The 15,764-nt window shown below is 46.1% G+C and overlaps 1 protein-coding gene across 2 annotated transcripts in view; it reads right to left on the bottom strand.

The window, feature by feature from the left end:
- Nucleotides 1-15,764, bottom strand: part of LOC311145646 (dnaJ homolog subfamily C member 13-like) — a 60,557-nt gene that overhangs the window by 7,467 nt on the left and 37,326 nt on the right. For both annotated transcript variants that reach the window (XM_084181913.1, XM_084181914.1), the window contains exons 28-52: nucleotides 11,667-11,869; nucleotides 11,451-11,535; nucleotides 11,036-11,190; nucleotides 10,712-10,912; nucleotides 10,372-10,573; nucleotides 10,072-10,187; nucleotides 9,889-9,967; nucleotides 9,577-9,712; nucleotides 8,992-9,176; nucleotides 8,633-8,707; nucleotides 6,749-6,868; nucleotides 6,182-6,574; nucleotides 5,910-6,023; nucleotides 5,534-5,650; nucleotides 4,982-5,159; nucleotides 4,622-4,713; nucleotides 2,729-2,828; nucleotides 2,557-2,631; nucleotides 2,317-2,429; nucleotides 1,923-2,092; nucleotides 1,664-1,706; nucleotides 1,341-1,514; nucleotides 975-1,154; nucleotides 569-709; nucleotides 150-293 (exon numbers count right to left, since the gene is read on the bottom strand). In XM_084181913.1, coding sequence (XP_084038039.1) covers nucleotides 150-293; nucleotides 569-709; nucleotides 975-1,154; nucleotides 1,341-1,514; nucleotides 1,664-1,706; nucleotides 1,923-2,092; nucleotides 2,317-2,429; nucleotides 2,557-2,631; nucleotides 2,729-2,828; nucleotides 4,622-4,713; nucleotides 4,982-5,159; nucleotides 5,534-5,650; nucleotides 5,910-6,023; nucleotides 6,182-6,574; nucleotides 6,749-6,868; nucleotides 8,633-8,707; nucleotides 8,992-9,176; nucleotides 9,577-9,712; nucleotides 9,889-9,967; nucleotides 10,072-10,187; nucleotides 10,372-10,573; nucleotides 10,712-10,912; nucleotides 11,036-11,190; nucleotides 11,451-11,535; nucleotides 11,667-11,869 — 3,591 coding nt within the window. The remainder of the gene's footprint in view (nucleotides 1-149; nucleotides 294-568; nucleotides 710-974; nucleotides 1,155-1,340; nucleotides 1,515-1,663; nucleotides 1,707-1,922; nucleotides 2,093-2,316; nucleotides 2,430-2,556; nucleotides 2,632-2,728; nucleotides 2,829-4,621; nucleotides 4,714-4,981; nucleotides 5,160-5,533; nucleotides 5,651-5,909; nucleotides 6,024-6,181; nucleotides 6,575-6,748; nucleotides 6,869-8,632; nucleotides 8,708-8,991; nucleotides 9,177-9,576; nucleotides 9,713-9,888; nucleotides 9,968-10,071; nucleotides 10,188-10,371; nucleotides 10,574-10,711; nucleotides 10,913-11,035; nucleotides 11,191-11,450; nucleotides 11,536-11,666; nucleotides 11,870-15,764) is intronic.

Here is a 15,764-nt window from a genome sequence, read left to right as displayed (position 1 = left end):
TGGGGCCTGCTGCTGTGATGAACGAGCCATTCTGTAAAAGTTAGTGGCACCAGTGCCATCAGGGGAAAATGTTAGTCTGGAGCCCTGTTGATATGTTGGATGATATGTTGGATGATATATTGATTAACATAAAGCCAGTGGTGCCTTACCTGTTCTCCATACTGCAGACTGCGTGTCATGGACTTGAGAGCCTTGACGATCTGAGCCTTGGTGGCCGAGGGGTTGTCTAAGGTCTCCAGCCCGATCCCTTCCAGTAGCCGCAGAAGGTACGGCACCAAATCCACTCTTAGGGCCTGTGTGTGCACGTACAAACACATTAAAACACTCAAATGACATGGAATAACAACACATATAAAAAGGACGGCACACAACATGTCTTTTGCTAAGGAATTAACAGTAAGAAATGGTGTGAGAAAATGAAACCTAAAAAGAGAGAGATGGGATGCATCCCAAATTGCTATCTATTCCCTATAGTGCACTACTTTTGACAAGAGCCCTGGTAAAAAGTAGTGCACTACATAGGGAATAGGGTGCCATTTGGGATGTAACCATAATAGAGATGAGGTACCTGAGCCACCAGGTCAGTCTGCTCTCTCTGGAACATTCGGTTGAGCGCCTCGCAGGCCAGTCCTGCCATGTCCGCCCTCATCTTCATCCCACTCATCAGAGGACCGATGGTCTCCAGAGAGGCCATGGAGCGCACACATTGCTGCACACACATACAGAAAAATGGCATTCAACTTAAATACCTTTCCGCGCGTGACAGAAATAAATATAACACATATTTAGTGTACTTGGGAAGATCGTTGACCTCACAATCAATCAGGACTATTGTAGACTCTGTATGTAGTTTAAGTTGGCTTGGTTATAGTTATACCACTACATTAGCCAATTATAGCTTAAGGTAGTCAGTTTATCTTGCCCATTAAATATCATGAATTTATGTTTGTTGTAGCCCTACACTGTGAACGCACCTCGTTGTCCGACAGCACATGGATGAGGCGGATGGAGCTCTTGGGCACAGCGTTGTTCTTGTGGGTCAGTGCAGCCAGGATGCGAGGCAGGTGGCCCAGGGGAGGGACCTGGTCACACAGCTGGGTCTGGGTGCTGAACAAACACACCGCCGCCGTGGTAACAGTCTCCAGGGCCTCACCCTGTTGGAAACGAGCAGCGAAAGGTTTATCAAACCAAAATGGAGATACAGGGAATTCTATGAGATGACAATAGATATTTTTTTCTGCTCAGTTACAGGAAGTGTGTGTGTGTACCAAATGTGCTTTAAATTCACTCAGCGAGATAATCTCATGGTCGCAAGGAGATGAACACGTGTGTGTACTCACATTGGGGTTGTTTTTCTCGTACAGCTCAGTAAGGGTCTCCAGGAGGGACACTAGGAACTCTCTGGGTTTGCGCAGCACCCAGCCTGGCTGAGCGATGAAGATACGTAGGAAGACTCCGCCCACCGCCAGCTCACCCTGCCCCGCCCCATACGCCACCGTGAACTCCTCTGGCAGCTGTCAACACACCGTATATCATAAACATTAGTACAATGGCATCCCATGTGATTATTTTGTTGTTTGAGCGTTTATTCTTATTCTCTGTAGGCCTACGATGAAATCCACAACATACAGAACAGCATTACATTGAATATGGATACACTTACTCTCCAGTTGACATCAGGATTATCCTTTTGCTGTTTGAAGTGCCTGCAGAGGATAAGGAGGAATATATCGTACAAAAGACACAAATCAAATATACAGTATAAATGGTGTATTACATCATTTCACAGCTAAATATTGTGCTGTCATTATGTCAACACTTTCAGGGTCAGGAACAATTTAGGGCCTAACGACTACAAAGCCACATGGTGTGTGTGTGTGTGTGTGTGTGTGTGAGAGAGCGAGAGAAAGGTGGTTGCGTACTCAAGCATCATCTCCCGGACAGTGGTGGAGACAGTCTCCCGGGAGCCGTCGTTCCAGATGAGCTCCGGGTTCTCGTGCGTCCCCTCGAAGATGTGCACTGCTGCCTCCGCGTTGTCCCGCATGGCATCCATGAACACGCCCGGCAGGAAGCGCATCAGAGTCAGACGCACCTGAGAGAGAGAGGGATGAGGGAGAGAGAGGACAGAAGATGTGGGACAGAGAATGAGTGAGGGCAAAAATACTTCCAAATGGCACCCTAGTTCCTATTTAGAGCACTACTTTTCCCTATTCACTAAATAGGGAATAGGTTGCCATTTGGGACGCAGTACTAAAGTAGTCTCTACAGAGGGATAGGTCTCTCCCTTTCATCCTCCACACAGGGACACTGCCTCACCTTGGGCCCCACCAGCTTGTCAGAGGTCATTTTGGAGAAGAGCTCGGCCGTCTGGGAGCGCACCTGGGGGTGGGTGGAGTTACAGAAGAGGTCCAGTAGGTAGATCAACGCACCTGGAGGAGAGAGGGAGGGAAAGAGGGACGGTTACCCATGGCAACAGACGATGATATAAGCCCATATACACAACAGAATATTATACTGTATATTCAAGAACTAACAATAAATCGGCATAATACTGACCCTTAGTCATAGCTTCTTTGACTATCTTGGTGTTGGAGGTCAAGGCGTATAAAGTTTCCAGTACAAGCTGCCGGCCTGAAAGGGATACAGAAAATCAGACAGGTCATTTTTGAATAAAAGTGTATATAGCTAGCAGAAAGGACTAGATGCAGTAGGTGTTCTGTGGTCTTACTTGAGGGCAGAGAGTGCAGTAGCACCAGTAAGTTGGACAGCACCAGGGACTCAGCGATGTTGGCCACACAGTCCTGGTTGGAGGTAACTGTGTTCACAACCTTAGGGAGGACACAAAAACAGGTCTCAGGTCAGGGATTGAAATATACAGTGCATGCATATGGGCTGATTGATTGGTTGATTTCGAAAACAGATACGTTTGCAAGTATATACAGTGGGGGAAAAAAGTATTTAGTCAGCCACCAATTGTGCAATTCTCCCACTTAAAAAGATGAGAGAGGCCTGTAACTTTCATTATAGGTACACGTCAACTATGACAGACAAAATGAGAAAAAAAAATCCAGAAAATCACATTGTAGGATTTTTAATGAATTTATTTGCAAATTATGGTGGAAAATAAAGTTTCTCAATACTTTGTTATATACCCTTTGTTGGCAATGACACAGGTCAAACGTTTTCTGTAAGTCTTCACAAGGTTTTCACACACTGTTGCTGGTATTTTGGCCCATTCCTCCATGCAGATCTCCTCTAGAGCAGTGATGTTTTGGGGCTGTCGCTGGGCAACACGGACTTTCAACTCCCTCCAAAGATTTTCTATGGGGTTGAGATCTGGAGACTGGCTAGGCCACTCCAGGACCTTGAAATGCTTCTTACGAAGCCACTCCTTCGTTGCCCGGGCGGTGTGTTTGGGATCATTGTCATGCTGAAAGACCCAGCCACGTTTCATCTTCAATGCCCTTGCTGATGGAAGGAGGTTTTCACTCAAAATCTCACGATACATGGCCCCATTCATTCTTTCCTTTACACGGATCAGTCGTCCTGGTCCCTTTGCAGAAAAACAGCCCCAAAGCATGATGTTTCCACCCCCATGCTTCACAGTAGGTACGGTGTTCTTTGGATGCAACTCAGCATTCTTTGTCCTCCAAACACGACAAGTTGAGTTTTTACCAAAATGTTCTATTTTGGTTTCATCTGACCATATGACATTCTCCCAATCCTCTTCTGGATCATCCAAATGCACTCTAGCAAACTTCAGACGGGCCTGGACATGTACTGGCTTAAGCAGGGGGACACGTCTGGCACTGCAGGATTTGAGTCCCTGGCGGCGTAGTGTGTTACTGATGGTAGGCTTTGTTACTTTGGTCCCAGCTCTCTGCAGGTCATTCACTAGGTCCCCCCGTGTGGTTCTGGGGTTTTTTGCTCACCGTTCTTGTGATCATTTTGACCCCACGGGGTGAGATCTTGCGTGGAGCCCCAGATCGAGTGAGATTATCAGTGGTCTTGTATGTCTTCCATTTCCTAATAATTGCTCCCACAGTTGATTTCTTCAAACCAAGCTGCTTACCTATTGCAGATTCAGTCTTCCCAGCCTGGTGCAGGTCTACAATTTTGTTTCTGGTGTCCTTTGACAGCTCTTTGGTCTTAGTGGAGTTTGGAGTGTGACTGTTTGAGGTTGTGGACAGGTGTCTTTTATACTGATAACAAGTTCAAACAGGTGCCATTAATACAGGTAACGAGTGGAGGGCAGAGGAGCCTCTTAAAGAAGAAGTTACAGGTCTGTGAGAGCCAGAAATCTTGCTTGTTTGTAAGTGACCAAATACTTATTTTCCACCATAATTTGCAAATAAATTCATAAAAAATCCTACAATGTGATTTTCTGGATTTTTTTCTTCTCAATTTGTCTGTCATAGTTGACGTGTACCTATGATGAAAATTACAGGCCTCTCTCATCTTTTTAAGTGGGAGAACTTGCACAATTGGTGGCTGACTAAATACTTTTTTTCCCCACTGTATGTGTCCCACAGGATATCACATGAAAGTGTTCTACTAAATGTTCTATAACAAATTCAGTCAATAATGAAATAAAACAATGAATATTTTAGTTCTGTTTTACCTCCAGTGCTAGCTGCTGTACCTTCCCAGCCCCATGAACCCGTAACAAGGAGAACAGCAGCTTGAAATGGCCGATGCACTCCGTCTCCGAACCTGGGGGTCACAAAGAGTCAAGTCAGCAAACCACAAAGACCAATGAGCACACTTTCAGTTAGCTCAGGTGAGGAGAAAAGGCAACGAAGACAGTTCAAAAAACTACTAGGAGGGGCATTTCTTAACTCTCCTAAAGCAAAATGTGTGTGCTTGCTTCAGCAATCTTAAAACGTACTTTTCATAGTAGTGGGATAAATGGTAGTAGTCGTTTTGACTGCAGTAGTAGTAGGGGTGACTGTAGAAATCATAGAAGTAGGTTGTTGTGTACCTGGGTTGTTCTTGATGACGTTGCGGAGGGCCTCCAGGGCCATCTCGGCCCAGCGGAGCCTCTCGGCATGCTGCTGGGACTCCACCTTGTTGCTCTGGGACATGGCCAGCAGGGTGGTGAGGTACTGGGCCTGGGAGCCCACGTAGTCCAGCAGGCTGGCTGAAAACGCCTTGGGGTACTGGACCATGGAGACCAGGGAGACATGGTTATAGGCTTATAATACAGCTTATAACACCTTGTATCTGGCGTTTCAAACTAAATCTATGGATGGATATAGCAATGGAAATACAACAAATTACTAGCGTTCTATTTAATGATATTATTGTAGCTAAATACCTAGGTATTACCAGATAATTACCTGCAGGTTTTCAGATATTACTGTGAGCTGCATGAAGCAAATGGATTACCGTGACTGAGTGCTACTTAATGACATGACTATGAACATGACAATGACTACAATGTTGTTAGTAGCAATTTGCTTGAACAGTGGTTGACAGTAACTGGGAGGAGTATGGGGCAAGGTCAAACGCTACACCGAGTGTTGGGGCTCACCTCCAGAGGATAGGCAGGCTGCTCGTTGTAGACCCTGACAAAGATCTCGCCCACGATCAGCTCTTTACCGTGGTCGCTGAACACAAACTCTGAGCCAAAGCTCTTATCGTTCTCCCCCTAGGACAGAGAGAGACATGACTATACTCACAACACAGGATGCCCAATAATACAGAGTCATGTTAATTAGGGCATGCAATAGAAAACATTCCAAAACACTGCAACGGAAAACAAGAGTTTCTAATTGGGTAGTCCCTCCACATTTCAGACCATTTCCTTTTGTATGGTGCCTAATGAACACGACCCAATTCTACCGCGATAACGGACGTCCATGCTGAAACATATGATAGAGCCAGTCCGTGTGCTCTGCTCTGCTCACCCTCCTGATGTTGGCCTCCTGCTGGTCCTCTAGGAACTCCAGCAGCTCGGCCCGGGTCCCGTTGTTCCAGATAAGGTAGGGGTTCTCGGAGTTACTGTTCAGCAGCTTCAACACCTAGTAGACATGGAAACAGAAGCATGAGTGAATGTGTGTGTGAAGTGTGGCATATCATAGTATATCGTCAAGAGTGTTTTAACTAGTGGGTCTATGAGTATGTGTGTTATTGTGTCTAATCTGCATATCTACCTTTTACAGTTTCCCATATCACTAACCTCAGCCGGTGCCACCGACCCTAACCTCTTTGAAATATAGGGGGTGAGCATGGCTGCCAGGCTCTTACGAATCGTCGGGTTCTCCGGGGGTTGCCCCTCCACCCCGTTAGTCTCCACTACACCTCCCTCTCCGGGGGGTGGGGGTGGCGGGGTGTAGCCTCCCAGACGGCTAAGGGCCACTAGGCTAAGCTTGGCCAGGCTGTTGGCCACCTCCTGCTGGTTGGTGTCCTGGCTGGTGGCCACGCCACTCTCCTCCAGCGTGTAGTCGTAGTTGAACAGGTGCACCAGGAGGTGCCAGAGCACGCCGGCATGGTACAGGTGCGTCTGCAGGAAGTAATCCACAGCGAAGGAGCTGACGCACTGCACAGCCAGCGCCGCCGTCCGCGGGAGACCCTGAGAGAGTACAAGAGAAATTGCTTTCAATTGAATGTATAGGCTCAATTTTAAAATCTCTTTATTTTTATTTTTTATGTTTGCCCTTTCTGCATTGGATGATAGAGTGGTATCACAGTGTATACAGAGCCAGCGATACAAGGCTGTTGTTACATGATTAAGTAGAGATCTCACCTTCCCATAGTAGAGCACGTGACACAGGTCCCTGATGATGTTAGGGAGCTCGATTATCTTCTCCCGGCACTCCTCAAACTGAGCCGCTACACTGTAGCACTTACACACCTGGCCGCACACCTAGGCACAGGCAACACAACACAGCCCCTTTCAACACTGAACCACTAATGTCCAGCCAGACATGTATGGGTTAGAATACAGTGCTAATAATGTGACATAGATGTTTGTGGATGTTGTGTATGCTTACATATATATGAATACACAACATCCACAAACATCTGTCACATTATTAGCACTGTATTCTAATATATATGTATATATACACTACCGTTCAAAAGTTTGGGGTCACTTAGAAAGTTCCTTGTTTTTGAAAGAAAAGCAATTTTTTTGTCCATTAAAATAACATCAATTTGATCAGAAATACAATGTAGACATTGTTAATGTTGTAAATGGCTATTGTAGCTGGAAACTGCTGATTTTTAATGGAATATCTACATAGGCGTACAGAGGCCCATTATCAGCAACCATCAGTCCTGTGTTCCAATGGCATGTTGTGTTTGCTAATCCAAGGTGATCATTTTAAAAGACTAATTGATCATTAGAAAACCCTTTTGCAATTATGTTAGCAGAGCTGAAAACTGTTGTGCTGATTAAAGAAGCAATAAAACTGGCCTTCTTGAGACTAGTTGAGTATCTGGAGGATCAGCAATTGTGTGTTCGATTACAGGCTCAAAATTGCCAGAAACAAAGAACTTTCTTCTGAAACTCGTCAGTCTATTCTTGTTCTGAGAAATTAAGGCTATCCATGCGATAAATTGCCAAGAAACTGAAGATCTCGTACAACGCTGTGTACTACTCCCTTCACAGAACAGCGCAAACTGGCTCTAACCAGAATAGAAAGAGGAGTGGGAGGCCCCAGTGCACAACTGAGCAAGAGGACATATACATTAGAGTGTCTAGTTTGACAAACGGACGCCTCACAGGTCCCTCAACTGGCAGCTTAATTAAATAGTACCCACAAAACACTAGTCTCAACGTCAACAGTGAAGAGGCGACTCCGGGATGCTGACCTTCTAGGCAGAGTTGCAAAGAAAAAGCCATATCTCAGACTGCCCATCTTAATCTTTTCTTTTTATTGGCCAGTCTGAGATATGGCTTTTTCTTTGCAAATCTGCCTAGAAGGTCAGCATCCCGGAGTCGCTTTGTTTCTGGCCATTTTGAGCCTGTAATCGAACCCACAATTGCTGATGCTCCAGATACTCAACTAGTCTCAAGAAGGCCAGTTTTATTGCTTCTTTAAATCAGCACAACAGTTTTCAGCTCTGCTAACATAATTGCTAAATGGTTTTCTAATGATCAATTAGGCTTTTAAAATGATCAACTTGGATTAGCAAACACAACGTGCCATTGGAACACAGGACTGATGGTTGCTGATAACGGGCCTCTGTACGCCTATGTAGATATTCCGTTTCCAGATACAATAGCCATTTACAACATTAACAATGTCTACACTGTATTTCTGATGAATTTGATGTTATTTTAATAGACAACAAAATTGCTTTTCTTTCGAAAACAAGGATATTTCTGAGTGACCCCAAACTTTTGAACGGTAGTGTGTGTGTGTGTGTATATATATATATATTTATTTAAGAATACACAACATCCACAAACATCTATGTCACATTATTAGCACTGTATTCTAATATATATGTATATATATATAAATAAAAGGGGATTTTACACTTTATTCAGACAGTAAGGAAATTAGAGGGGAAGACAGAAACAGTGGAAAGGGTAGACACGAGGAATGAACCCCAGTCTCCGGTGGGGGAATCGTATATGTGTCTCAGCCACGGCTCTACACTGTGGATCTGGTGGTCTTACTTGAACAGCCATGTCATCAGACTTGCTGGAAGCGGTTAAAACAGCGACACACCGGGATAGGGCGTCCAACAGAATCTGGCGGAAAGGGTGGGGGATACTTTTTTTAGATCATGTTATAAACCATGAAAGTATGAATGTAGGAATGTCGATCAGAAAAGGTGAATATTGTTGCAACAGTAGTATCTGAGTCGTATTCATTAGTGCACACTGTTTCAAAACATAGCAACACTTTTTGCAATGGAAAAGGAAAACTAGCATTTCTTATTGGACAACTCCCTGTTTCAGTCCGTTTACTTCCGTTTGGTGCCTAATGAATATGATCATGATATCCGAATAGCCAGTAGTGTTGTTAGTTATACCTCAATGCCGCTTTCTCTGCGTAATTCCTCAGCGTTTAGGGCGGAGCAGTTGACCGTGTGGAAGGCCAGCTCGATTGCAGCCGGGAGCAGGGGGGAAGTCTTGGAGAACAGCTGCTCATCACCCGTCTCCATGGTGATGGTCTTGATGAGCATGGGGTAGCCGGCGTACTTGTAGGGTTCAAGTTCTGTTGACAAGAGGACAACAACAGTTTACATTAATAATACTCTTGGAAAGTATCAAAAGTGTCAAAAAGTAAACACTACTGGAGACACCTTGCAGTTTTGGAGACAGCGTCACGTTTGCTAGCAAAGAGATTTGCGGTGGCTAATGACCCAGACGCTTAGCAAACCAGCCAATGGATTTTTTAAATATTTTTTTTATACAGCTAGTTAGCGATTGCTCCTACACTCTTTTGCTAGCTACAGCAACACTGCCACGTCAATATCATGCCTCCAAAAATGATGGTGTCTCTAATTGTGTTTACATTTAGCGATTGTGACGCACCTTCCATGTGTATTCACTTTTGATGCGTATAACATAACTACAGACAGTGGAGAAAACTGCAGAGAGTATTAGTGCCAGACCTTGTTTGTGTCTGTTGAAGAGGATGCTCTGGGCTTTGAGAATGAGGATGATGTTCTCGGGGTCGGGGCCGTCGATGATGCGGGACGACTTGGTGCACAGGAACTCATAGGCCTTGTTGACCTTCTCAAACATATCCTGAACACACAGAGACAGTTATTAACACACACCCCTCTGAACAATGAAGGTAATGCGTCAAGACAGGGATGGAAAACTCCTCAAACTCGGATGATGTCTGTGTCCCAAATGGCACCTAATTCCCTATATAGTGCACTACGTAGGAAATAGGGTGCAGAAATGGTGACGTAACGTACCCTGCCCTCTGGGTTCTTGTCCGGATGGTACTTCTGGGCCAGTCTGAAGTAGGCCTTCCTGATCTTACTCTCCTCGTGTCTGTGGAGAAACCAAAATCAAACATATTCCATATACAGAGTACCGATAGACCTCTTGTAGAGGAGAGGGAGAAGCTTCTTCTTTATGTTTGCAAGGCCACTTACTGTCCCTGTCCCTTGAGCAGGTTGAGGACTTCGTAGGCGTCGTCCACAGACATGGAGGGAGGCTTCTTCTCCACCTCCCTCTTCCAGGCCTCCAGGGTGTCTTTCAGCAGCTTCACCTGCAGGTGGCAGACAACAACACAGAGCACTATTAACAGTCTCCATCTCGCTCATACACTAACACCTTTCATACACACTTTCACTTCAAGCAACTTCAAATCAACCTTTCACAAGCCCCTTCTCTCAAGACTCACACAGTCAATACCCCCCCCCCCCCCCCACACATACAGACATTGAACATACGGGCTCTCGGATGGGCCAGTTGGGGAAGCGGTTGGCGTCACACAGGTGTCGGAGGTAGTAGATGTTGCAGAAGAGCTCGTTCTCCAGCTGGGGGAAGCTGACTACAGGGATGGGGCAGTACTGGTAGAGGGCCCGTGTGTTGCTGTACAGCCGTGGGCTGAAGTCAGCCAGGTGGGTCGCAATTTTCTCAATCATCATCCGCCTGGAGGGGGGCAGGGGGGATGACACACACATCAGACACACAAACCAACACACAAGAGGTAGATGTAGACAAACTTATAGAAAAATCTTCTTCAAAACAATTGTTAGACCTCCCCCCAGACAGACAGCTTGTGTCTACCTCATCTCGCTGCTCCAGATGGCCTCCGGCGTGTCAAACTCTCCCAGGAAGATCTCAGAGAAGCGTTCTGCCTCGTAGTTCTCCAGGTAACACACCATGGCCTCAGGCAGCACCGGCCCCAGCACACTGCGCTGGACGATATCTGTACCTTTGGCCTCCTCTGACTTGAAGGCCTGCTTCAGGTGACAGTACTTCAGGAACCTAAAGAAAAACACAAGATGTGACAGAGTCCAAACGCACAACTTAAAAGACCTATCTGAAGAGCAAAGTGTTAGTGCGCATGTGTGTGTATGACATGCGTGTGTGTACATGTGCATCTCGGACCTGGCCACAGGCAGCACGTTGGAGCCGGTGTACATCATGATGAAGAAGAAGATGCCGGTGAGGTAGAGGCGCTGCAGGTTGGGGTTATCCTGCATCACCAGGTACAGCACGTTGGCCACCTTCTCCACTAGGATGGGGTCAAAGGTCAGTAGAAGCTGATTGGAGAAGGGAACAGAAAACATGACATTTGCTCAATTTTTTAAATATATTTTTTTATCCAGCTCACTTTTAATGTTGATTCCAACAATTGAATGGATCTTATTTGACCAACGTTTTGGTCTCAAGCAACCTTCATCAGGGTATTTTTTATATAGGGAGGTGAAGAGAGGAAATATTACACATTTGACCTTTATTTAACCAGGAAGTCCCATTGAGGTAGGAAGGATAGACCTAATAATAGGCTGGTTCTGCTCACCTGGACAATGTGAGGGAGGCAGGTGTTGTCGCTGACCATTCTCTTGATCTTGGGTAAGGGACGAATAATGGCATTGTCCTGGTCCCTGGGGAAAGACAGACACATTTTCACATTTTCAACTTTGTGTCAGCAAAAGAGAGAGAGGGGGATGGTCGAGTGAGAGAGAAGAAAGAGACAGTTAAAAAAAAGAGTTATAACTGAGGATCTTCTCCCTACCTGCTGGGGTAGTAGGAGCACATGGTGATGAGCATATTGAGGATGAGCGTGGCCAGGTCCGTCTCGTTCATCACCGCCTGTCCACTGGCCAGCAGGCACCACTTGAGCTGCGGGATGGCCTGCAGGGGGCGCCAGCCATCCATGCCCTGGGCCCAGCACCGCGTCTTGGCCGTTAGCACGCCCTTGCTCCAGAACTCCTGCATCTGATGGGCGAAATGTGGATATCTTCAGTCATCAAGATAGCATACTTACGGATAGTTCACCGATGTTACAAAATGAACATTGTCTTGGATACCAAAAAAGACCTAATCAATGGCACTGGATCAAGAGAAACAGACCTATTGGGGTAGAGCAGAGTTCCCCAACTGGGGGCCCGCGGGCCAAATATGGCAATATTATTTGGCCCCCCAAAGCAATTATGAATATTTTTTTCATTAAATAAAATGATCTTGGACCTGAGATGCAAAAAGTCCCAAATGCAATGTCCCAAGAAGGAAGTGACCCTACCTAAATAATGCAAAAGTTACATTTTAACTTAATTAATGAGGAGTGAGAATGCAGGAGACAGTCAACTAATAAAGCAGGCAGCGGACCATTTGTGGTGCTGAAACGTAAAGCTGCAACCGCAGCGCAATCAACATCGCGCTATCGAGCAAGAGCATATTGGATTTTCTGCCGGAATCACTGAATCACTGGACCTTAACACCAGATCATCGCAAGTAGCTAGCTGCAACCAAATGGCTGTTGTCGTTGTTGGCTAATCACCACTGCCCTGAAGCTAACCCCAGTTAGCCTTGAGCTAGCCTCGAGCCAGGCCCATCTCCCGGCTATCTACCTCTCTGTCAACCGGACGGGACCTCCTAGTGTTGACACGGAGCCCCGCCGATCCATCACGACTGGTCTGCCGACGTAATCGTCTGATGTGGTTTCAACAGGCTTCCCGTTGCGACGACCACGAAGAACCATCTGCTAGCCCCAGCCCGCTAGCACACGCAATCAACAGCCGTCCCTCCAGCTCGCCTGTAGCGTAGCAGCCACTGAACTGCTCCCGGACTTACTTATTGCTGTTCACCGGACCTTATGATCACTCAGCTACACAGCTGATGCCTGCTGGACTGTTCCTTTATACGGTAACCCATCCTGTTGATCTGTTTAGCCTCAGCTCAAACTTTCGTCGCCATTACCAGCTGTTGTCTTAGCTCTCTCGAATAACACCTGTGACTGCTTTATGCCTATCTCCCATGTCAATATGCCTTGCCTATTGCTATTTCGGTTAGTTCTAACTATACTTTTTCAATGTAGAGCCCCCAGTCCTGCTCAACCTGTCTCAGATATATACTTTGTCCCACCCCCCACACACGCGGAGACCGGCTCAATCGGTGCCTCCAGTGATGCTATCTCTTTCATCTTTACCCAACGCTTAGGTTTACCTCCACTGTACTCATATCCTTCCATATCCTTGTCTGTACATAATGCCCTGAATCTATTCCGGAAATCGCCCCCTTTTTTTCTCTGTACCCAACGCACTAGAAGACCAGGTTTCTTGCATGTTAACATCAGAAGCCATCTCCCTAAGTTTGAGTTATTCACTGCGTTAGCACACTCAGCCAAACCTGATGTTCTAGCAGTGTCTGAATCCTGGCTTAGGAAGGCCACCAAACATTCTGAAATGTCCATTCCCAACTACAACATTTTCCGTCTAGATAGAACTGCCAAAGGGGGCGGAGTTGCAATCTACTGTAGAGATAGCCTGCATAGCTCTATCATACTATCCAGGTCTGTGCCCAAACAGTTTGAGCTTCTACTTCTAAAAATCCACCTTTCCAGAAATAAGTCTCTCACTGTTGCTGCTTGCTACAGACCCCCCTCAGCCCTGAACACCATATGTGAATTGATTGCCCCCCATCTATCCTCAGAGTAGTATTGCTTGGTGACCTAAACTGGGATATGCTTAACACCCCGGCCGTCCTACAATCTAAACTAGATGCCCTCAATCTCACACAAATTATCAAGGAACCTACCAGGTACAACCCTAAATCCGTTAACATGGGCACTCTCATAGATATCCTCCTGACTAATTTACCCTCTAAATACACCTCTGCTGTCTTTAACCAGGATCACTGCCTCATTGCCTGCGTCCGTAATGGGTCCGCGGTCAAACGACCACCCCTCATCACTGTCAAACGCTCCCTAAAACACTTCAGCGAGCAGGCCTTTCTAATTGACCTGTCCCGGGCATCCTGGATGGATATTGACCTCATTCCGTCAGTAGATGCCTGGTTATTCTTTAAAAGTGCTTTCCTCTCCATCTTAAATAAGCATGGCCCATTCAAAACATTCTGAACTAAGAACAGCCCCTGGTTCACCCCAGACTTGACTGCCCTTGACCAGCACAAAAACATCCTGTGGCGTACGGCATTAGCATCGAACAGCCCCCGCGATATGCAACTTTTCAGGGAAGTCAGGAACCAATATACACAATCAGTTAGGAAAGCAAAGGCTAACTTTTTCAAACAGAAATTTGCATCCTGCAGTACTAACTCCAAAGAGTTTTGGGACACTGTAAAGTCCATGGAGAATAAGAGCACCTACTCCCAGCTGCCCACTGCACTGAGGCTAGGAAACACTGTCACTACCGATAAATCTACGATAATCAAACATTTCAACAAGCATTTTGCTACGGCTGGCCATGCTTTCCACCTGGCTACCCCTACCCCGGCCACCAGCTCTGCACCCTCCGCTGCAACTTGCCCATGCCCCCCCCCCGCTTCTCCTTCACCCAAATTCAGATAGCTGATGTTCTGAAAGAGCTGCAAAATCTGGACCACTACAAATCAGCTGGGCTAGACAATCTGGACTCTGTCAATCACCGCATTCTTATTGGCAGACTAAATAGCCTTGGTTTCTCAAATGACTGCCTCGCCTGGTTCACCAACTACTTCTCAGATAGAGTTCAATGTGTCAAATCGGAGGGCCTGTTGTCTGGACCTCTGGCAGTCTCTATGGAGGTGCCACAGGGTTCAATTCTCGGGCCGACTCTATTCTCTGTGTATATCAATGATGTCGCTCTTGCTGCTGGTGACTCTCAGATCCACCTCTACGCAGACGACACCATTTTGTATACATCTGGCCCTTCATTGGACACTGTGTTAACAAACCTCCGCTTCAATGGCCTCCAACTGCTCTTAAACGGTAGTAAAACTAAATGCATGCTCTTCAATCGAACGCTGCCTGCCCGACTAGAATCACTACTCTCGCCGGCTCTGACTTAGAATATGTGGACAACTACAAATACCTAGGTGTCTGGTTAGACTGTAAACTCTCCTTCCAGACTCACATTAAGCATCTCCAATCCAAAGTTAAATCTAGAATCGGCTTCCTATTTCGCAACAAAGCCTCCTTCACTCATGCTGCTAAACATGCCCTCGTAAAACTGACTATCCTACCGATCCTTGACTTCGGCGATGTCATTTACAAAATAGCTTCCAACACTCTACTCAGCAAATTGGATGTAGTCTATCACAGTGCCATCCGTTTTGTCACCAAAGCCCCATATACTACCCACCATTGTGACCTGTACGCTCTCGTTGGCTGGCCCTCACTACATATTTGTCGCCAAACCCACTGGCTCCAGGTCATCTATAAATCCCTTCTAGGCAAATCCCCGCCTTATCATAGCTCATTGGTCACCATAGCAACACCCACCCGTAGTATGCGTTCCAGCAGGTATTTCTCACTGGTCATCCCCAAAGCCAACACCTCCTTTGGTCGCCATTCCTTCCAGTTCTCTGCTGCAAATGACTGGAACGAACTGCAAAAATCTCTGAAGCTGGAGACACTTATCTCCATCACTATCTTTAAGCATCAGTTGTCAGAGCAGCTTACCAATCACTGCACCTGTACACAGCCCATCTGTAATTAGCCCACCCAACTACCTCATCCCCATATTGTAATTTACATTGTTATTTATTTTGCTCATTTGCACCCCAGTATCTCTATCTGCACATCATCTTCTGCATATATCATTCCAGTGTTAATACTAAATTATAATTGTAATAATTTTAACACTATGGCCTATTTATTGCCTTACCTCCATAA

Source organism: Coregonus lavaretus, assembly GCF_964263955.1.
Source record: "Coregonus lavaretus genome assembly, chromosome: 2".
NCBI lineage: Eukaryota > Metazoa > Chordata > Actinopteri > Salmoniformes > Salmonidae > Coregonus > Coregonus lavaretus.
Note: the sequence above shows the minus strand (reverse complement) of the source record. Positions and strands in the feature narration are given on the sequence as shown.